The sequence below is a fragment of the Protopterus annectens genome, chromosome 4.part1 (genome assembly GCF_019279795.1).
Source record: "Protopterus annectens isolate FY-2018-M chromosome 4.part1, PAN1.0, whole genome shotgun sequence".
NCBI lineage: Eukaryota > Metazoa > Chordata > Ceratodontiformes > Protopteridae > Protopterus > Protopterus annectens.
Genome location: NC_056734.1, coordinates 514,893,039 through 514,917,072, shown reverse-complemented (window position 1 = coordinate 514,917,072; position 24,034 = coordinate 514,893,039). Strand labels below are relative to the sequence as shown.

The 24,034-nt window shown below is 43.9% G+C and overlaps 1 protein-coding gene across 1 annotated transcript in view; it reads right to left on the bottom strand.

Moving 5' to 3' along the window:
• Positions 1 to 24,034, bottom strand: part of LOC122801243 (high density lipoprotein binding protein) — a 1,918,659-nt gene that overhangs the window by 270,280 nt on the left and 1,624,345 nt on the right. Inside the window, exons 25-26 of the mRNA XM_044070795.1 lie at positions 10,796 to 10,975; positions 9,299 to 9,415 (exon numbers count right to left, since the gene is read on the bottom strand). Coding sequence (XP_043926730.1) covers positions 9,299 to 9,415; positions 10,796 to 10,975 — 297 coding nt within the window. The remainder of the gene's footprint in view (positions 1 to 9,298; positions 9,416 to 10,795; positions 10,976 to 24,034) is intronic.

The window sequence follows — 24,034 nt, the reverse complement described above, 5'->3', positions numbered from 1 at the left end:
GAAGTAGTTCACACAAGTAGGACAGGACCATAGGTAAAGAGGTAGTCAGAGGGTCCTGTTTTTTTTTCGTTGACACCAGTGGGAGAATCTGTTCCATTTGGATACACAGTTTCTCCTGGTACTAGGTTTTCTGGCCTCCTGCAGAACATTGAGTACGTCCTCTGAGTATAAGTGTCTGTAGGGGATCAAAATCCCATCACCCATAAGGTTAATTTCAGATTGTTCACCAGAGTGTAGTAGGGATCCCCTGCCCTGTGTGAGCAGGTCTATTCAGTGGGGTAACCTGTGGTGATTGCCCTTGGTTAGGAGGGGAAACCAATGCTGTCTTGGCCAAAAGGGGGACTCCAGTAGGATTTTTGGGTTGTCCTCCTGTATTTTCAGATGGACTTTCTGAATTAAGGTGAAGGGGGTTAAGCACAGAGGTACATTCTCTCCCCTGAGAAGGCGTCCACTTTACACGCTTCTGGATGCGGACTCCTTGTGCAGAATTTGGGCATGTCTGTTTAGGGCGGAGGTAAAAAGATCTGATTGTGGAATACCTCACCTGTGGATTACGTCCAGAAATACTTCCCTGGGAAGCATCCATTCGTGACTTGGAGCTGGAGTTCTCCTGAGGAAGTCTGTCATGACATTCTCTGTTGAAGGGATATAAACAGCTACCTGACGAATGTGGAGGGATACTGCTAGGTTCCAGATCTGGATTGCTAGGCTGCAGAGAGGGGTAGGACTTTGTTACCCCCCTGTTTATGTACCACAAGACAGTCATATTGTCAGATTACTTTCAGGGTTTCTGGTTGGAGGGCTGATTTTAAGGTCAGTAGGGCCAAGTGTAAAGCTCTCATTTCTTTGATATTGATATGGTCCTTTTGTCTTCGGTTGGAACAAGTGCCTTGCACCAAGAGTTGTTTTTGGTTTGAAAGTAGCACTGACCCCCCCCCCCCCCAAGTCGGAAGCATCTGTGGAGACCTGTTGGAGGGGCATAGGGACCTGAAGTTGGTTCCCTTCGTTGAGTTGGAGAGATATCCACCACTGGTGTTCCTTCTTCAAACACTGAAGGGGAGGGGGGTGTCCAGGGGCTGGAAGTGTTGGCTCCATAAGTTTTTCAGAACCAACTGGATTTTCTGCATGTGGTCTTTTGCCAGGGGCAACATGGGTATGAGTGATGCCATGTGGCGTAGAACTCTTAAATTTTCTTGAACTGGCAAGGGAGTGAGTGGGAGAAGATTTTGGAAGTAAAGACAAAGTTCTAGGATTCTTTGATCTGGAATGAAGGCTTTCATTAGGTCTGTTCTGATCCTGCACCCCAGGGAAAACCAGGTCTTGGGAGGGGATCAGGTGACACTTTTGCGGTTTACGGTGGAACCCTAGCTGAGATAGGGTGGAGATTACCTGTTGTAGGTGAAGTAGGAGGACTGGGCGGTCTTGAAGAATGAGCATGTCACCCAGGTATGGGTAAATCTGAATACCCTGAGCCCTGCAGTGGGCGATGACAGGAGCCAGGCACTTTTTGAAGACTCTGAGCGGTAGAGTCTCCAAAGGGCAAGGCAGAGAATTGCAAATGGCAAGAGCCTATTGAAAATGAGGTATTTCCTGTAATCTGGGTGAATAGGGATGTGTAGATAGGCATCCTTCAAATCCAGGGCTACCATGAAAGCCCAAGTTGGAATGAGTGGTAAGAGTAGGGGGTAAGAATCATTTTGAAACTGGGAACTTTAAGAGGTTTAGAAAGGATAAGTCTAGGATTGGTCTCCATGTGCCATCCATCCTTGGTACCGGAAATATTCTGGAATAAAAGCTCAAGTTTCTTTAATGGCATGGTACCTGTTCTATGGTACCTTGATCTAGAAGATATTCAATGATAGGTGGAAAGAGGTGTGTGTGGTTTGCAGGTGGTTGAGGGATACCACAAAATGGTGGGGGGTGGCAGCATCCACCAAGTCATGAAATAGCCCGACAATGATGGACAGTACCCATTGTTCTGAAGTGATTAACCATCAGGAGGGAAGGGAGAAGGTAAGACGGAGGGAAAGTGGGGTGTTTGGGTGTAAGGGTGGGTAGTCACAAAGGAGGCGGTCTGGAGTGGTCAGACTGGCCTCAAAAGGGAGTAGTGGACGAACTAGCTGGAAATCTAGGAGAAGAGTTTTTCCTGGTTTGTCTGCATCCTTTAGACTGTGGACTAGAGTAAGAGGACTGCCTTCTGACAAAGGAAGTCTTTTTGTGGGAAATTCCTGTGGTATCTTGGAATAGGAGACACCAGCAGGCGTTTAAGGTTTTGCAGTTCCTTAGCCTTTTCTTGAAGGGATTTTAGGAGTTCTGCTGAGGCTTGTCCAAACAGAGCTTTGTTATTGAGGGCTGCAGCCAATAATTTTGTTTGCACATCCATGGGTAGGGGATGTAGTCTCACCAAAGAGTATTGCTTCAAAACTGATCAAGATGCAGTAGACTTAGATGAGGCTTCCACAGCATTGTAACTGCACTTTGACTGCCTAGTTACTTGGGATGCAGTGGAGAAGAGGGTATTTATTTGTGCTTTAAGGGGAGAATCTGGAGCATCAGATAGTAATAAGGAGGCCTTGGCAATGGTATCCAGGGCATAATCTAGCCATGTGTGTTTGGTAGTTGAGAACTCTAATAGTCAGAGTTGAGGAGGTATAAACTTTCTTTCCTATTCTGTTCATGAATTTACTGTCTGTCTGATAAAGAACAGTCGAAGGTAGCTGCCTAGATGATTTGTCGGCAGAGACAACTGCTGGTGGGTTTCTAAAGAGGTATTGGGTATACTGAGGGACCTTGTAGAATCGGTCCGGTCGTTTGGAAACTGGTGGTTGAGAGTCAGGGGATAGAGAGGCATCCTGGAAGACAGGTAGCAAGGGGGCCACTACTGAAGGAGAAGGTTGCTCCATTTGTACAAGGTTGAAGTACCTTTTCTTGGCGTCAGATACTTCAGATGCCTGTCATTTAAAATACACCCTCATAAGGGAGATTGTGTCTCCAAAGGGAATTCAGGAATAATTGAGTCTTCCTCCTCTGGGGTGATGAAATCCTTTGGGATTCTATTTGGGATTCATGAGAGACAGACTCATCCGAGGTTGGTAGAGATGAGGGGGCTGGTGGGGTCTGTTGTGTCTAAGGCATGAAAGGCCTTAAAAAGGATTTGAGAAAAAAAATTCCCATCCAGGAACTGGTTGGGTTTCAGGGTGTTTAACTTTTTGCTTTTTCTTTAAGGGAGTAACTGGTGGGGACAGAATCTGAGCAGACGTCTGCCTGGGTGGAAGTGAAGGAGCAAGGCCCTCTGAAAGTCTGAGCCGTGGTTCCCCTCCACCATCAGGACCTGATGGCTTAACAGCCTCAGCAACACACTACCTTTCCGCCACCCCAGCATCCACTGAGGTTCCTGGGCCTGGGTTGGAAACAGTCTGGGAAGATGCCGGGCTTTCATCAGCCTCAAGAACCTTCTCGGACGCCTGTAGTGCAGTGTGAGATTCCGGCCTAACTTTCTTGGCCTTCTTCCTCTGCAGCTCTTCGGACAGGGCCTATCCCCCTTTCATACCGAGCACAAGACGACTGAGTCTGATTTTTTAAATACAATTTAAGAGCAGCAAGACTGCTACGAAGGGTTTTCGGTATGAACGATTTGCAAACAGGGCAGGTTGTATGGTCATGGGCCTCGCCTAAGCAAAACATGCACTTCTCTTGCGCATCCTTGTGAGGAATTTCTCCCACAAGTGCACTTCCCCCTTTCAAGCTGACATGCAAGACTTAATAATCAAAGGTAATGAAAAAAAACAACAGGGCACTTATCTGTATCAGCACGAGAACGGTCATCTGGTCTGGAGACTTAATTGTCGTCAGAAAACGTGATCTGCTTTTGGAAGCGGCGAACAGGAGACCGGCATTCACTGCAGCAGGAAAATTCTGAGGGTGCATGCAGACGTCACCTTTATACCCTACGTTAGTTTATGGCCCTGACAAGGGATGTTACACAGCCTCCTGAAGCAAAGACTTTTGTATACTGGCTGGAAGGCAGCACTGCAGGCAGCAACTCCACACTGTTATGTATACTGCAACATGTGTACAGAAAGACATCCCTTTTTATTTCTATTTTTACTCATGGAGTCGGGGTGCCACTTAAGTGACAATCTAGAGCCAAGGTTTACACCACCAGATGGATAGCCCTATGAGAGCTGCTGCTCTAACACTACACACTTGCACACTCACCTATGGCCAAATTCAGTGTGTCCAGCCACCTACTGCATTGTCCTTGAAATGTGGGAGGAAACTGGAGCACCTGATTAAACCCACACAAACAGGAAGGACATGCAGACTCTGCACAGAAGACACCCCATCAGAGAATCAGACTAGGGACCCTCCTGCATACATCTTAACTAGTAAATACTCGGTACAGACCAATATATAAACAGCTGAAACAAACCGATAATACACAAACTACAATGCTAACACCCAGCACTAAAATGACACTGAAGTAAATATTCAACCAATTGGGCAAACTTGTCTAAAGGAAAGAAAAAATGTACTCAAGCAAGTTTCACACATGAATCAGACTTTTTATATCATCTGTTCAAGTATAAACAGTCTCAGCTACTGTGCAGATAATTCACATAAAGCTGTAAATTAAATAAAGCATTTAATACAGGTTATATAAATTGTCTGTCAAACAGCAAGGCAGACTTCCCGAGTAGTCAGTGGGCCCAGGCAGCAATAGAACTTGTGTGAGGGGTAGCCTGGAAAGCAGCAAATGGAAGATCTGGGGAGTACAATCAACAACAAGGTGAGAACCGCCAGAGGGCTAAGCAGGTTTGTCAAGGTGAAGCAACATTAAAAAAACAAGTTTTGTCCATATAGACACAGATAATCTGCAAACCTTGGTTTTCACAACCCCCAAACAGTCGGTGTCAACCTTTCAAGACCCCAAAATAGCTATACAGCATGCCTTCTAGCATTGTCCTGCAATTTCTATGCAAAACACATATGGACACACCAATTCAAGACTTAAATATCAACCTTTGCTATATACTGCTCCAGTGGTAACATGGCAGCACACTGTTCTTTCAAAAATGCATCGGAACCATCGCCTTTAAATTCAGATTGCATGACATACCAATTCATGAACCAATAAGCAATTTTAACCTGCTGCCTTCTAAAGACCCATCCATGTCAGACTTTCATAACTGCTGCCAGTTATCCTCAGTGGCATGAAACTCAACATTGACCAAATATGTCCAGTTACAGAAGACATGGAAGTTCCGACCATTAACATACCTCAATAGGAGACCTTGGCATTTCATCAACTAAAATTTGCAGGATACCTTTGCGTCTTTTGGAGATAATTATATGGGGTTCTCCCTTACCAGTAGCAGTCATTTCACACTTGTGAACCTCTAGCACCATACCAGCTTCCAGTGGGGTCACTATAGTGGGCATCTGAGAAGGCATCAGGTGCATCACATGTTCTGAGGCCTCAGCAGGTACATCCAAGATTGTTAAACATGACACCAACAAACCAGGAAAAAAAACACAAAAATGAAGCTAGCCTGCTCATGTCAATCCACAGCACACCAATTCAGAAAAATCAAATTCTAACCATAAGCGCAATTAAATTGCCAAAATAATTCCCTTCTCTCTAAATGCAACTGTCATGGTCCACCTGTTAAGCACTGCTTAACCTGTTCTAACCTTCAGCAAATTAAGAAGTTCCCTATACGTCATTTTAAATTGGTAGTGAGAACAAGTTCAGTACCTAAGGGGTGGACCATAGCAGTTGCATTTTGAGAGAAGGGAATTACTTTGGTAATTGCACTGGGGGGTCACATAGGTGGCCATGACTTAATGAGCATGGTTCCAATGCTCCAGTTCTAAAATTAAAAGCACTGGAAAGATGATACTTTAGTGAATTTTTGTTTTTAAAAAATTACATTTTTAAATTGTCAATATTTAATACAACACACATTTATGAGTGCACTGGTTTTGTATATATACGTTTTTGACTTTTTATGATGCAACTTTAAGGCATAATTTTGGCATGTGACTTGAACTGAATGAATACTTAAGCGTTTAAGTATGTGATTTTTATCTGAAGTTCTACCTTGTATGGAACCAACACTCTTACGGTTTGAATTTGATTTTTCCAAATAAACTGGTGTGCTGCGTACTGACATGAGTGCTCTAGCTTAATTTTTGTTCATACATCCAAGGCTGACTGGCCAGGAATAAAGTTGGGCCTAAGACTCAAGTTTCTTCTTTGGGATAGATGGGACATCTGAATTGGGTACCATTCTACCTTGGGCAAAGTGCTTAAGGTGCTGGGTTTCCCAGTAGGGTGTTGAGGGAAGAAGGTCATGTCCATAAGGTTTTGGTTATGAAGGAATGACAAATCATACAATTCTTATGATGGCGTCCTTAGCTTAAGCAATGCACACAATGGAATGGAGATCATTGTAGGTAATCTACAGACCACAATCACACTTTCCCTCCTAGTCAACATCTAACAAAGTACCAAACACCAACACTAATGACAAGGAAGATTCCCCAAAGGGGAATTCATCTGAACCAGTCTTGCCCAACACTACCAATGACCACACGTAGAAAAGATCAACTGGCGCAAGACCTGCTTTCAGACTGGTGGCAAGACAAAGAGGTTTTTTTACACTCGCGTCCACTTCTGTACCCTTGCACTCATGAGTTTGGGTCATAACGTTGACTATGAAAGGCTTTGGTAACCCAGCCAGCTGTCCAGGCTATCTGACATAACCAACAGTTTGGAATACTGCAACAGTGATCCAAGGAAGGACATCTGAAGACTCCTGAGTGAGAGGCCCTTTTTCTTTTTACAGGAGATATTTGAGGCAGGGTGCTTCCAGGATCTAATTGCCTGGATCTCACGAATTCCACGAGAAACTTCACAAGCCTGAATTAGTTCTTTCTGTAAGCCTGATTAAAAAAATGGGGGAAGAAACTGCAGCCTAAAGCAGCTATGGCAAGTCAATGAAGAGTCTTAAGTCTTCATCAGCTTGGGCTTGAACTTGGGTATACAGTCAAGCAGCTGGGCCTCAGGTCTTTGGTGGGTGGCAGCAACTTGATCTGGTCCCCTATGGGCCTGTCATCAGGACACAATTAAGGACTCTGGCATTCCTCTTAGTAATGCCTGGGTATAACCTACCCAAGCAGATGTCAACAGTTAAGTAAACACTGCAGTTTGTCTCACCAGAGGCTTTAGCAGTGTGGGAGGTCTGAGGGAACTGTCACCTTTTTCAACTATCACTAGCCTAGGACTGTGACGTAGAAAGGGTGTTATCCAGTCCTCCAGCACTCATCTCTAGGACAATTGTTAATTTGCATGGGAGATCACCTTGACTCCAGACTTCATAGTGGGCATGGGTCAGGATGCCCTCTGTGCTGCTCTAAATACTTCCTGCAAAACACTGCTCTACACTTAAATGTACAAGAGTTGAAGTGCATGCACTGGGGACAAATGCATGCAGACCAAGCACTGTGTTGGACCCCCATTGGGGAAATCAGGTTTTCACACTAAACAGATTTGCCCAACAGCTACCAAAATTCAAGTTACCCAAAGTTTTTTCCCCAATGGGGTACTTAGCTTACTGCAAATTGTTGGTGCATCAGACTCAGATGGGCTAGAAAATGAAACTACTCTGGCCAGTGACCCTTTACACTACTGCCACAGAGGAGGGTGTTTGGCAGAGTGGGGGATGGGAAAAGGTCTCTAGTATTTGGGCTGTCCCTGGGTTACTGAAGACCAGGAAAACCCAAGTGAGATTACTGCAATAGGGAGGTGCAATGAACATCTTAACTCATTATATCAGAGTGACACCTAGTGCATCTGCAGTTGACTCCTACTGACGTCTCAAGGCATCAAATATTGATAGTTCTTATTTGCATTAATTCCAAATCCATGCTATGTGCAAGGATTTGAAAGATTTCACCTTAAAGCTTACACAATTGCGAACTCAGCTACATTAATATTTCACCATTGTTTAGTGCAGGTAAATGGGTATTAACTGTCATTTTTATATGTATATAGATATAATTTTCTCATTGTTCTAAATCTCAACCAAGTAACACCTCAGTCCATATCACATTAGATGTAGATCAGCATACCTGGAAGCCCTGAACACAGTTCATTATTCAACTGCCCTTGCCTCTCTTGAAGGCAAAACATTTTCACCCCAGCTAAAAGAGACCTTGATTACTCCAGCCCTGAGCAAGGCAGGGTTAAATCAGAAAGATCTGGACAATTACAGTCCAGTCTAAAGCCTTCCTTTTGTGGACAAAGTTCTTGAGAAAATAATGTCTGCACAACTGAAGGTGCAGCTCGTAGACAGCAATTACCATTTTCAATCAGCCATGAGGCAATAAGATCTGTACTGATGCTTCCTGATCTCTCCCAGCATCAAACCACTCAGTTTTTGGTTGACCAACTGGAACACTACTTCAGAATACCCATCTTAGCCTAGAAGTGGTTTGTCTTCTTCCTTACTGGATGAAAACACTGGTCTCAGGTCAATTCCTCAATTTCCTACCTTATGACTATGATGTTCCATAGAACAGCATACCTGGGCTGCTTCTGGGAGACATTTAATCAACTAAACTGCAATACTGTTACTCCTTCATGAATCTCAGTTGTCAACCATTTAGCTTAGGATATGGAATACACCCCATACCCACGTGTTCAATAAACACCTTTAACTCAACACTTCCAAAACAGTGACTATAGGCACTCATTCTACCTTTGGGTATTCTCAACCATTTGACTCAATCTGCTGAAATAAGCTACAATTCATGTCTACAGTGCATTACCTTAAGGTGGTCATGGACAATTTGATGCTAACAAACCAAAAATCAGCAGCCGTCAAATCCTCTAGCTTCCATCTTAGGAACACTGCCCTTAAATACCCTACTCCATCTACAGATCTCCCTACCCATTTATGTGCTCTAGTCTCCTTCCAACTACTGTAACGTCCTACAGCTGGGGCTTTCGAATCGAGGCTGACAGACAGAAGCTTGCTCAAAATTCTACTGTAAGACCACTTACCACCACATCACCCCAGTTCTCAATAAATGCCTAAGTATAAGTGGCCAATTCAAAACTGTGGAAGAATGTGTTTTGTTTTCCTTTACTTTTAGTATCACAGTCCAGTACTTGGATGTCAGAAGCTAAATCAGAGCACTTATTTTTCCCATGGGCCACAACAGATAGCATTTATTACTCTGTTCCTATACTTAGGCAAGCATACAAACCATTAATCACTAAAGTACTCACATATTCCTCCTCCAAATTTAGGAGGTGGTCAATGGCTTCATCCACGTTTTCTGGGAGGCCAGTCACAGTGACGCAGTTGGGATCTGGAGCACCATTCTGAGGAAAGCGGATATCAACCTGTGTCACGTTTGGATATGAAAAAAGAAAATCAGTATCTTTCTTTGGCAGCAGCACTGTAAAATCAACTGCGTGTTAGAGTTATAGGTGCGAGCTTTTATGACTAAAGATCACCTTACTACTGAGGAGACAAAAATGGTTATTTTTTTCCATTCAAAGACAATACTTTTAATCAGAGTTTTCTTTTAAATTTTATTCAGCTGCTAACTCGTTAAAACTACTATGCATAAACCTCTTTATAAGGTCAACCAAGGAGCACTGCCTGGTTAAGGGATTTACTCAGTCACACAGCAGGCAGGCAGAGGATGAGGGAATCAAGCCCTAGACTACAAGACTAATGTATTGATTTTTAGCAGCCCATGGCCTTAACCTTCTGCTCCAAATGGACAGAGTTCAGACCTTTAGTAGAAAGCCAAGAAACATAACAGAGGAGACTACCCACTTAATGCTGGTGGGAAGTATTCCTCACAGCTTGCTGCACAGCTTTTGGGGTGCACTGACCAGTTTTCTGTATCTTAGTGGTGTGCTGGGATGGGCAGCCATGGTGGTGTAGTGGTTCGCACTGTCTCTTCACAGCAAGAGGTTCTCTGGTTCGATCCTCGGCTGGGGTGCCTTCTGTGCGGAGTATGCATATCCTCCCTGTGGTCGCGTGGGTTTCCTCCGGGTGGTCCGGTTTCCTCCCACATCCCAAAGACATGCTGCAGGTGGATTTGACACACTAAATTGGCTCAAGGTGTGAGTGCGTGCCTTCTGTGGAAGGTTGGGCGCCAGGCTGGCAACTTGACACTGTAAAACTCCACTGCCAATCATGAGTGGACAGGTGATCCACTGTGGCGACCCCTAACCGGGAAAAGCCAAAAGAAGAAGTAGTAGTGGTGTGATGGGATGTTTATTTGCAAAGGAGTTGGGAGGGGGGTTGGGAGGAATTGAGGAAAGTCAAGACTTTTTGCAAACTGCCATTTACACAGTCACAGATAGTGCATTAATTCCTTGTCTGCTTCATCATAGCCTATTAACCATACTTTATCACTGGCAGACCTGCACATTTATCAAAGTTGGCAGTGAAAAGGACTGAAGAGAAGGCAGTATCTACTTGCAATCAGCTGTTTAAGACAAGTTCTAAGACTACTTTTCCTAATAACTTGTCTGTGTCTCACAGATTAGCCTTTACTGCACCCCAGACCGTCCTTGTTTGACTAGCTGTACAGGGGAAAGTTAAAGGGATAGGCCAGAGGGGATTGGAGTAAGAGGTCAGTGCAGGTCTGGAGAGGGGGGCTGCCTAGACTATCTGTAATAGTAGCATCCAGAGCTGGTAAGCAATTATACTTGCAAAGAATTAATAAATGCTAACATTTACTAGAAGTTTTAGGCAATACTTACTTTGTACTCATCCATGATCTTACGTATAGCTTTGCCTCGTGCTCCAATGACTCTAGCATGTACTCTCTGGTCCAAACTAATATCCTCAGAAATCATTTCTTCTAGTTCACCAACAATCTTCATTATGGCATCACGTGCTGCCAAAGCATTTCTCTCATAACCCGTAATAATGATCTGATCCTAGAAAAAAGAAAACAGAAGAAATTCTGCAAGCTGTCGCATACCAACAGTGTAATAAGAAGACATGAAAAAATGAGAAAGCACTATGTTCAAGAAAAAGGGCCACTGACCTACTTGGTCTTTAAACCAAGTTGACTGAATTGCCTTGTACAAAGGACTGATTTACAGCCATCCTAGACTATCCCTGTATTCACCGTTCCTAAAGCCACCTTCGCTGCTGTAGTCAATGACCAAGTCAGGACCACACAAGGAATGTAGTGCCTGACATGTTGAGGGAAAATGTGAAACTCTACAACCTCCTCTGCACTTGACTGGCTGTACCTTTCATCTCATGGACTACAGGTAATGATTAAGGTATTTACCAACCCCCCTATCATTTTTTAATACACTGACTTCACAAACTTTAGCTGGAAACAGATTAAAAAAAAAAAATCACCAAACGAGGTAAAAAGCATTGCTTAAGGTCAAAGGCTACAACGTAGCAGACAGAAAGCTGCATGGCTGATGAAAACCTGGGTCAGCACTCCACAAGTTGCTGCAGAGTGACCTACCTGCATACTCAGTGACCCTTACTGTGATTCATAAAGTCTCTAGTTGCCTGGATGTGCAGCTCAGTGGCTACTAAACAGTAAGTTTCTCTGGCAGAGTTAAATGTGACTGTCAGTGGCATGGCTATACTAGTGAACCCTATAAATTACCTGCTGTGCAACTCCTTTTGGATACTTGCACTGTACAAAGTCCTACACAGTTCATACAAAGCAAGCTGGTGTAATGGACAGTGTAGAAAATACTCCATTAAACAGTGGTGTGAACCTAAGCATTTCAAATGGGAATCACTGCAGAGAAGTGAAACTACTTTAGCCTGCACAAACTGTCAATTTATTTTGTCTGCTTCACTTTCCTCCCTCACTGCTGAGGAGCAACAGAATACAGTGTCTCCTGCTTTCCTCAGTCTACCTACTCCCCCCAACTTCCCTGTCAGCATCTCAAATCCTAGAGATGCTAACTGAACACAGGTCACCTGGGGCATAGTCAGGGCTTTACCACTTTACACCACAGTGCTGGCTATTAACCCTGGATGTGCACTGAGATGTGTAGTTTGAGAGTGGTTCTGCAAGTGTGTGAGCATGAGGCATTTAAGACGGTCAGTGGGTGGGGTGGATGACAAGTGCCTAAAGTGACCTGCGACTGGTAATGAATGGGTGGAAAACTGCTGATGTAGCGAGCTCATACTACACACATGTATGCCTGTATGTGACGATGTGTATGTAAACTGCTTTCCTTATGTCCTGACAGTGGATAATACAAGTCAGTATTCAACCTTACTCATCTGTCATCAATGAAATGTTACATAACTGTAAGGCTGACTTCAAAAGGTAGTATGCCTTTTTTTTTTTTTTTTGAAGTGCTTCAACTTGATGTCAGAGTGGTGTGTAAAACAGTGCCTTTACATGTAAAAGCATACATCTTGTATCAGCCATATCAACCGGTGTAGACTTTTTTCAATTTACACTCCAAGGTCTAGTGCTGCTGCCTCACCCCCAAATTATCTACACTGCACTGTCACCCCATTATCCACTTTCTCCTACAGATAACTCTCACACTATCCAGAGACCTCCATGCAAGCTATGCTCTGTGCATCACTCCAAAGGCTTTAATGTGAGGAAAGTTAAAGAAACATCAACCACTTTGTTTCTAGCTCTCAACACAATGTGCATGACTGAGAAGGGATGGTTTTACATTACGTAGGGTCCATGGGAAACAGACTTGCACAGTCTGAGGTGTGGAGGATTGCCAAGTGCCCAAAAGCTCTGAGAGGCTAGATGTTATCCAACACCTTTTCCTTATTTTTAAAGTAAATTGTTTTATTTTACTGCTTCCCAGAAGAGTTAAATATTTAGACCAGAGGACTCTTCAGGAGAAACCAGAGGAAGTATTCATACTCAGGAGGAGAAATTTGGCCAGGGCATCAGGGAACTTCCCCCTTTTATCAAAAAGTGTCATGACATCTTTTGTATCCACTTGAAACAACACCAAATATGGCAGATGGGTCCTCAACTTAACATCTCCTCCAAAGGACAACACATTCTGGAGTTAGTCTCCAGAACCTCAATCCCTTAGCCTGCACTAGTGTGCCAGTACTGGAAAATTACTTCAAGCACCTGGTGGTGGGACCTTTGTGCTCAGCAATACTGAGTATGTATGCCCACATACAAATCCGATGGGGGGGTTTTTTGCACGCTCACATTGCTAATGAGCCAGGCGCACCGATTTTTCACTCGCATACACGTTAACACTGCCTTTGAAAAGGCAGGTCTATCAGATGATGCACAAACTACACACACAGTTTACCTACAGGTAAACTGGAGAAAAAGTACAATTGTGTAAAATCTTACCATAACAGCAGATCCTTTTCACTGTTGCAGTATTTTTAATATGAGGGATCCACTGCCAAGGTTGGCCTGACATCCAGCCAGTATACCAAAGCCTTTAAGTTATCGATATGCCATACGACACACGTACTCTCCCCTGTGCAAGGCATAGGGCATAAAGGTGACGTCTAGATGCAACACCCTTAGAACGGAGAGCCCCAGGAGGAACCCAACCCTAAGATACCAAAGAGTAACACATCCAGAGGGACAAAAAAACAGGGTGAGGACAGAGGGAGCAAATACTGCAACAATGAAGAGGACGACATTTACTGTTTTAGTAAGATTTTACACAATTATACTATATCCTTCCAGTTCACTGTTGCAGTATTCTTAACACTGAGGAAGAGTGCAAAAGCTCAGGAAGACAGGGAGGAGGAGGAAGGGCCAACACAGAGCCTTCAAAGAGCCCATTAAGAATGGCCCTAGCAAAACCAGCTCTAGCCCTGGATATGACATCCAACTTGTAATGCATAGTAAAGTTATGCAATGAAGACTGGACAGCTCCCTCAAGGGTAGAATTAGTATCCAAACCCTTGAAAAAAAAAAAAAAAATCACCAGAAGCCACAGCCCTAGTACAATGAGCCTTAACAGCAGAAGGAAGGCTCTTACAATGAAAAGAACAAAACAGAAATGGCTTTAGAAATCCAAGAGGAAAGTCTGCTTGGAAACTGCCAAACCTAATGATCTAGGGGTGGTTCTGTGTTGTAATGAGATGAAATGGCTGAGGCATAAATTTTGGAGGAGGAAAAGGAAAGGCCACTGTGAAGCATCTCAGTTAACTATTGAAGAATATGAGGTAAATTGGGCGCTGCTGTGGCCATCCCTCGAGTTTGGTTCCAGGCACAGAATCTTTTCCATCTTTCAGCATAAGATTTTCTAGTACTAGGCCTCCTTGCCTCCAAAATGACATCCAACACTTGTTTACTAAGGGATGGGGTAAAGGAAAGATTAGGTAAATTAGACAGGCTGCCAGGTTCAGGGTTTGAAGCTGGGGGGGGTGCAGAATCTGTCTCTCCTACTGAGACAGCAAGGTAGGGGTCTGACGCAGGTGCCATGGGGCTAGCAGTGACACTGCCCAAGAGGGGGTACCAGTGTTGGCGTGGCCAGTCTGGTGCAGTCAGTATCATCCTTGGTTTGTCCTGTTTGATCTTTAGTAGTACTTTGGAGAGGAGAGGCAGAGGAGGAGAGGCATAAACAAGACAGATTTTTCTAGCTGAAGGACAGAGCATCCACTTTTCAAGCTCGTTTGTGGGGAGTCCTTGTGCAGAATCTGTCCAATTGGTAGTTCTGGGGGGGGGGGGCAAACAGGTTTATATCTGGGTTCCCCCATTTATCAACATGTTGAAAGTCTTTGGTTCCAGTTTCCACTCATGTGGGTCCATGAGACTTCTGCTTAGTCTGCCAGTGTATTTAGTTTTCCTGGTAGGAACTGAGCCTGTAGATGCACTTGGCAGCTCAAGGCTGCGTTCCACAGAGCCATGGCTATTCTGCAGAGGGGATAAGAATGGGTACCCCCTGCTTGTTTATGTACTATATAAACAGTGGTGCTGTCAGTCTTTACCATTAATTGTCCCAGAAGAATGTGGTCCTTGAAGGCTGTCAAGAGCATTCTGTACAGCTAACATTTCTTTTTGATTGATACAGGTAGATTTGACTTGGGTTCCTTTTGCCCTGAATGCACTTCCCTGCCAGGTGAACCCACCCACGCATAGTCTGATACATCTGTTAGGGTTTGGGCGGCAGGGGGGTTGAGTGAATGGTAGTCCTTTGTTTTGGTGGCAGGCCTCTGCCCACCACAGGAATTCTAACCATAGGCAAGGTATGATAGGAATCATTGCTTCCAGATCTAGAGAATGTTGACACCATAGGCTTTTTAAATACCATTGTAGTTTCCTCATATGCAGTCTTGCATATGGAATTAGTAGAATGCAAAAGGCCATGAACCCAAAGGCTTGCTGTATATGCCTTGCAGATGACACATTTTTTGTGGCCACTAGTTTGAAGCAAATTGTCAAATGAATTTGTTTCTCTGGCGTGTTCAAGCTTGCTCCCAGAATATAATTTGCTAAAAGGGTACCAGATGTGATTTATTTTCGTTTACAGTGTACCCCAGACAAGTTAGCACCTTTTGTACAAATGCCGGAGGATTCAAAAGTAAGTCCTGGCTTTCTGCCTGAATTAGACAATCGTTCAGGTATGGGTATATTTGAATATTTCTTTGCCTGCAAAATGCAATGACTGGAGCTAGGCAGTTTGTGAATACCCTGGGCGCAGTAGATAAGCCAAAGGTTAGTGCAGAGAACTGATAGTGCATGTAGCCTGCTTTGAAGCGTAGGTATCTTCTCCAAGATTCCCTGATTAGGATGTGCAGGTAGGCTTCCTTTAAATCCAGTGTTGCCAACCAGGCATCTTTGCCTAGGATAGGAAGCAACTGGTGAAGAGTTAGCATCTTGAATTTTGGAATCACCAAAAAGGTGTTTATAATAGAAAGGTCCAGGATAGGATGCCATGAGTTGTCTTTTCTGGGTACCAGGAAAAGTCTTGAGTAGAAACCTTGTCCTTTTCCTCTTCTGGTACAGTTTGAATAGCCTTTATGCTTAAAAGAGAGAGTACTTACTTTTGAGCCTCTGCCCACTGATTTGGGGGTAGATCTGGCCAACCGTTTGGCGTTGGTAACGTGTGGAAGTGAAATCTGTATCCTTGGGGAAACTATTTAAAAACCCATTTATCCTGGGAAATGAGTCCTCAGTTTTTTTGCCTGCAGAGCAATCTTTCCCCCTAAAGGAGCAGTCAGTTGAGAAGTGCTTGGAAGTTTTAAAGTGAAGTTATGGAGACAGTTTACCATAGGGGGAGTCTTACTACTCCCTGATTTGGAAGTGGAAGCCCCCCACTGCTTAGTCCTGTGCGTACCCTGGGTCTGAAGCCTGGGTGTTCTGCTGGTTCTGGGCTTTGACTGAAGGTCTGGAAGAGGCAGGAAAGGACCAATTCTTAGAGGGCTAATGCCTACTAAATCTTGGAGGCTGTACTTGTAGGAAATCTTTAACAGTTTGCATAGATTTAGCCTTTTCCTCCATCTTTTTAAGAACTTCTTCTGCTTTGTTGCCAAACAGGCGGTCCTGATTTAAGGGAGCATCCAGCAATTCAGATTTAACATGATCTGGCAAGGATTGCTCCTTAGGCCAAGCATGCCTTCTAAGTATGGACCCAGTGACCGCAGCCTTGCAAGATGCCTCTAGTGAATCAAAACCACATTGCAAAGTATGTTTTCCAACCTGTTTAGCAGAATGCATTAAATCCTGTAAATCCTTATTTTCAGCACAATCAGGAATCAACATCATTTTCTGTTTAAGCAATCCAATAATATGCTGGTGATACTTTAACATATGAAACTGGCAATTTAAGGCCCTAATGGCCACGGTTGCAGAAGTGTTTACCTTCTTACCCCATCTATCCAGCGCTCTGGAGTCTCTATCAGGGGGGTAGGATTTTGGGCAGTAGTAGCCTTAATGCCCTTGGGTCCCTGTGAAATGGTCTCGGGATCCGCAGTAGGATTTTTGAAAAGGAACTTGTGAGAGTTAGGAACCCTGTATAATATCTATCAGGTTTTCTGGGAGCAGGAGGTAGAGTCAGAGGCCAAACTAGATTCCAAAAAGGCATCAACAATGTCTAGTACAGGAGGGATAGCTAAAAGCCTGTGCTGGGGCAGGAATAAGAAATCCCCAAGTCTCTTTTTAGAATCAGAGAAATCCTGGAGTTCCCAACGAAAATGCTCCCTAAGAGTATGCAAGGTTTCACCAAAAGAGAAATCCTCTGGAGGGGAAGCAGAGGGAATAGAGTCCTCTGCATCAGAATCCTCATAGGTAGAGAAGGGTAAATCCTGGTCATCAGAGGAAACAAATTTCAGAATCCTGGTCAGAAGTATCATAAGCAAATTCAGTCCTAGGTCTCAGAGGGGGAAGGTTGGCTTCCCCTGATTAAAGTAATAAGGTCTTCAGCCATTCTTATTTGTTTTTTAGGAATAGAGGCCTATGCGGTCTGGCCATCAGTTTTCTAGGCATGGTTAGAGTTTTACGCCTTGAAGAAGATGGCATTGGTTTAATATGCAAGTCAGTAGGCCTGAATACACCCTCAGAAGCTGGTGCCTGGACAGCGGCTCCGGACCCATCCAAAGTAGAGACATCCACAGGTTCCACAGTTGAAGCATCTCGCAGCATACCGGACTCCGAATGGGTCTCAGTAGAGGCCTGCGAATCTGAAGTAGCGGGTATCAGGGGCTGCGAATGCACCTCACAGAGTACCAGCAAACTGGCGACTGGCTTAGGAGAAGGATCGTCAGCAGCTTTGGACCTAGGCGGCCTGTCTATCTTTGCATTTTTTTTTGGAATGTCGGTAGTCGGATGGCTTACCGAAGACATATCTGGATAATTGAACAGAGTACCAAAATATTTGGAAGCGTAAATATACAGACAACTAATAATTTGTTGCTTAAATAAGGCACAAAACCGACAGCGAGGTGCGTCATGGTCAGGCCCTAGGCAAGGAATACAGTAAGAATGAAATTCTTTGAGGTATTTGCTTTCCACAAGAAATACAATTATTGACTTTTACTGACATCTGTTTAGAGCAAGAAAAAGTTTCCCCAACGGGGTACTTGGCTTTAGTTGAAGACACTGCTTCTGAAGCTCTAAAATGAATGTCAGGAGTCTGCCGACCGGCACTTGCGAACTGCTTCTGCTTTGGGCACCACACAGCAAGAAAGACTGGTGTAATGGCATCGGCTACATGCTTTATACCCCTGACTACCTGACATCATGGAAGATGAGACATCAACCAGCGCAGGACCCAAGACTTTGATAATCAGGCCGACTGAGGGCTACTGCAAGCAGATAACCCAAATGTGATGACTGCAAACAGTGAAACATGAACATCAAAAAGCTGATCAGATTTTCTAAAATCTTTAGGTTTGTGCAAATAAAATCGGAGTTGACTCTGCACATCCAAAGTGTGCAATGGCTTCTCACTAGCTAATTATAGAGAAGGGGAAAAATGTGCAAATTAATTCACTGATTGAGATGCAGAGACACTATCCTTATAAAAAACTAAAGAAGAAAGTCATAAGGGCTTACAGCTCAGACACCTATCAGGTGGAAGTAAGGGCTAACAAAAGAGCAGTCTTATAAATACAATAATGCAAGGAAGCTGAAGCTGCAGGCTCAAAAGGAGCCAGAGTCAATTTTGCTAAAAAAAAATTAAGATCCTAGAAAGGAGGAACAGGCTTCCTGGAAGGTCTAATATGAAGGACGCCTTTAAGAAATTGGCCTCAAACCTAGAGGCCCAAAGGAGGCGTTAAAAGCAGATGAGCAGAAATAACTGACAGGTGGGCTTTAATAGAAGACTATGCCAACCCAGCATTAAGCAATTCACACAAAAAAGAACCAAATGAATATCCACAGTAAGTGGGCCCAGGCTATGAGAAATGCATCAAACAGAAAACCTCTTCCATTTGGACAAGAGTAGAAAGTGGGGGGTGGATAAGAGATCCCTTGTGTGAGGAGAAGATCCACCCTGTGGGTTGCAATTGGGATGATCCCCCCTGGCTAAATGCAAAAGAGAGAACCCAAGGCTGTCTGGGCCAAAAGGGAGTCACCAGCAATTTTTTTGGGAGAATCTTGTTTTATCCTGCACATGGACTTTTGGAATGAAATGGAGAGGGAAGCAAAAAAGAAACCTCTCCATCCATGAAAAAGATGGGTCATCCACTTTCCACGCCAGAGGACAACAGAGTTCAGGCACAAAATAAAGGAAGTTGCCTATTCTGAGGGGAGGCAGAGAGATGTACTTTAGGAATACCGCACTGGTGGATAATGTCCAGAAACACATCCCTGTGAATTATCCACTCATGAGCTTGTGTTTTGAACCTGCTCAGGGAGTCTGCCACAAAATTCTGACAAAGGAATGTACACTGCCTGAAGTGTGACTTAGTACTGAATCATTAACTCCTAAACCTGAAGTGCCAATCTGCAAAGCAGATAGGATCTTGCCCCCCCCCCCCCTTGTTTGTCGATGTACCACATCACTGTGGTGTTGTCTGTAAAGATCTTTAGGAGCCCAGAAACAGGGGATAAAAAAACAGTGAAAAGAGCTCCTATTTGAGTTAATGTACTCCTGCTGCTGCTGAGACAACCAAAGGCTTTGCACCTTTAGATTTATGAAAGAAGCTCCCCCAACTGTCAGAGGCATTTGTAAACATGTCCTGACAGGGATGCTGGGGTTGACAGGGAAGGCTTGGATTAAAAGTCAGTTGGTGAATCCACCAATGAAACTCCAACTTGAGACATGGAACACTGATTAGAAACTCTAGAGGATGAGCATGCTGAAGCCAAACTGACTTTAGATACCACTGAAGATTTCCCAATTGCAATCAGGCGAAGGAAAGCAGAGGGATGGTGAATGACATGAATCCCAAAGCCTTCAGAAATTCCGTGGCTGAAATCAAAACCAGAGGAAGAGGACTGGAAAAAGGAAAGCGTTAAAGCCTTGGGAAGAGGCAGGGATGATAGCATAGGAACACACTGGATCCTACATACCAGAAAAACACAATCCCATAACATGAGCAGGAAGGACTTGAAAATTAAAGTGAACCCCAGGCTTTGCAACAGAGTGATGACCCACTGAAGGTGGTTTAACAATCTCTGGAGAGGAGGCTTGAATAAGCATCGCATCTAAATAATGAAGCACCTGAATGCCTTCGAGCCTGCAAAAAAGTTACAGGAGCTAGGTATTTGGTGAGAACTCTTGGGGCAGCAGAGAGGTCAAAAGGCAAAGCAGACAAGTGAAAATGCCAGGAAGCAGAGGAAATGGAAAAACTTCCTGAAAAGGGGATGAGTAAGGATATAGAGGTAAGCATCCTTGACATGCAGAGAAACCATAAAAGCCTGAGGAAGCAGAACAAAGTCTGAAGAGATAACATTTGAAAGGAAGGAACCTTCAAGAAAAGTGTTCAGGTGAGAAAGATCCAGAATGAGCCTCCAAGTGCCCTCTTTTCCTGGGGACCAAAAACATTTTGGAATAAAACTCCTTTCCCCTTTGAGCAGCTGAAACCTCTTGATTAGTTCCCTGAATCAAAAGACCTTGAAGCACCTCTAGAAAGGAGCTCAAATGGTCCTGAGGTGGGTGAGGAATACCCATGGGGGGGCAGATTTCCAAACCATGAAATACTCCTGGTGAATGATGGAAAGAACCCAGGAATCCTGGGTTATGCTTAACCAGGCAGGAAGAGAGAAAGATGTGAAACAGGAATGTGGCTGGGAAGAATCAGGTAGTCAGACACCCCGTTTATCAGGAAAGGTAGGCTTCTGAGCAGGAAGGGTCTGTGTAAACATAGGTGGGGGAACACTCCTATCACCCTTCTTGACTTTAAGAGGACAAGACTGCCTTCTAACAAAAGCCGGTTTTATTAGGATAGCTTTTCTGGAGCTTCGGCACAGGGGAAACAAATATATGTTTTAGGTCCTGTAACTCCTTGCCTTTCTTCTGCAGGGACTTGAACAGCTGCAGCAGCACCAAACATTTGTTGTCCAGAGGAGCATCTAACTTAGGCTCAATATCATCAGGCAGAGTTTGAAGCCGTAGTCAGGAATATCTCCTCCACACACAGCCAGAAGCAGCAGTCCTAGGAAGCAGCATCTGCTGCACCATAACTACATTTAATGGAATAATTAGCTACGTGGAAGAAGCCCCTAACAGAGACAATTCAGAAGTTTTTCCCTCAGACTCAGGAAGGTCAGAAATAACTTGGCAAGCCTGAGAAAAGGACAGCCAAAACATCTCTGGTCATGGGAGTCCAATAATTAACAGCCCTGAAAGGCTAGGGTGGCAGAAGTCTAAACTTTTTTACCCAGCCTTTCCATAGTCCTGCTATCAGAAGGAAGAAGTCTGGTAGAAGGCAGTAATTTAGAAGGCTTGCTGGATGCCACAAACCACTGAAGGGACAGCAGATGGAGAGACAGGAATTTGCAGTCAGGCACTTTAAAACCTGCTTTTTTTTTTAAGGAGCAAGGGGCAGAGTCAGGGGCCCGAGATGCAGAAAAGGCTCCCAATAAAGCAGCCAAAACAGGAGAACAGCAGTGTCTAGGAGATTCCATTTGAAGGAGTTCATAACATCTCCTTTGCATTTCAGAAACTTGGGAACAATCCCATTTAAAGAATTCCATCATCCTGGCAATGGTATCCCCACAGGAAATTTCCTCAAAGGAGGTTCAAGACTAGCACACTCCTTCAGAACCAAATGGGGAAGGAATCTGGGTAGAATAAGCCAGGGATTCCTCATCAGAATCCTCTTCTTCAGAGGAATCCTGACCCCTAGACCTTTTGAAGGGGGAAGGACCAAGGAGAAACAGGACAGAAAATGCCCGGAGAAGGATTCAAAGCCGTAAGGGCATTAAACTAACCCTGTGTAAAATGTTGCCATTCACTTTGAGGGTCCTTGGGAGCAGAAGAAATAAGTTTTGTCTTTTGCGTCTTTTTTAAAAGAACGTCTGCCTTATGAAATGTAGAAGGCTCTGATGCCAGCCTACACTTGATAATCAATAGTCGGGGCTTTCTCCCTAACCAGTATCTGAGGAAGCCCTCTCCCCCAAGGCCCTTCAGTGATAATCAGCCACATTTCCCCCTGAGCATCTGAAGAAGACATCTGCAAGGCCTCAGAGGATGTGCGAGAAGCCGGATCCATGCCGGCCTCTGAACTGGTCGCAGCAAAGGAATCCAGCCCAGAAACCAGATGATCTTCCGGGCCCTTCACCAGCCTCGAGACATCTGGTGGAGGAGGCACAGCCAAAGAATCTGACCCGACTTCTTTGGCCTTCTTCAAAGACAGCTCTCAGACCAGGAAGTACCTTCCATCGCATGTTTCTCTAACTTTAGATGCTGGTTTTCAAGATAAATGGTGAGGGATGAAAAACAACTATGTAAGGTCTTTGGAAGAAAAGCCTGACAAACAGTACAGGAAGTATGGTCATGAGAAGCTACTCAACAAAACAAGCACTGCTCATGACCATCTTTATGAGGAATCTGTCTAGCACAGTAGCATTTACCCTTTCTGGATAATCAACCCCACACCACCACAAATATAAAGAGCAAAAAACCCCAACAGGGCACTTATCTGAATGGCTAGGTAACCAGCAACAACTAGGGCGATCAGACACAAACTTACAATGGCAATTCTGTCCTCACAGATTCCACTGCAGCACAGTTTTGAAGAACTCCACAGCTTTAGCAATGTTCTGCCATAGCATGTTACAGTGAACATATTTTAATTGAACACGAATCTTATACATTTCCCTAACATAAGAACTACACGTACCCTGGACATTAGTTTTATCCCTCCTTTTGTGCAGAAGTCTGACAGCCTCTGGTACAAACGAATTAGAAAAAAAACATTATGTTACTAACATACCCAAAGAGATCCAATGATCACAAATGCAGCACACATCGCACACTACACAGAAAAACAAATTGGGCTGCTTTGTAAACTGAAAGAGGCTATGCAGTCTATATTGCGCTGTTACTACCACCCTCAAAAAATGTGATCTCCCAGGAAAATAACCAAAGGGATCTCAATAATTATCGGATCAAAATAATGCAGTGCAAGACGCAAAATCTTCCCATCAAAATAACGAGAAGGAATCTCAGAGTGTGCGCAGACACAGACATACAAATAAATTACCATCATGAAATCAGTTTCCAATGCAGTCGTTTGGGAGTTCAAATGACTGATTTGGAATTCATTTGAATTCAAGTTAAGAAAAATCAGAAAAGTAGTGATTTCTAGTTAAACAATAAAACTAGAAAACAATGACTGCAATTTACTCGCTATTCAGTACAAGAGACAGCAGCAAGCATCAAACAAACAAATGTGATCACCAGTGATGAATGCCTAGACAGAATAATCCTGCTTGCCTCTTGCTCAACTCATCAGCACCTCGGAGTTGTGATATGTTATATCTCTAGCAGCCAACAGTCATCCCTGCATTCTAGGGAGTCTCTAAAAATTTAAATTTAAAGCAAGATACAAAAAAATGTGCAAATAAAGCACATTAAAAAAGGTAGGGACAACAATGTTATCCAGTAAAAATATTATTCCCAATAATACGTGGTGCACTCACAGTATTTACATAAAAGTTATGTACTTACCATAATGTTCCATGTGCTGTCCATTTTCATTCAACTGATGGGGTTCGGATCCGATCCTCTGATCAGACTCGGCTGTTGCTAAAGCTCGTGAAAACTAAAAAAGTTTTTCACCTATCTGTAATGCACCAACCCTAAAAGTGCCTCAGATCTAGTCTGCTGATCTTACCAGAAAGGAAACTACTGTTGTGTACTAGATACAGAAAACAACCATATCTGGAGCTTAATCTAAAGGACAGTGATGTCTCCAAAAACTAATTCTTCCAGAAGTTTGTAAATAATAAGGGGGGTTGGTGTGCGGTAGAGTTGAGGAAGAATGAAAATGGACAACACCAGTGAAAAGTTATGGTAAATACACAACTTCTTTATCTGATATCATTTTTTGTTCTATCCGCAACTGATGGGACAGAGTTCTCAGCTACTTGCAAGTCTGGGTGG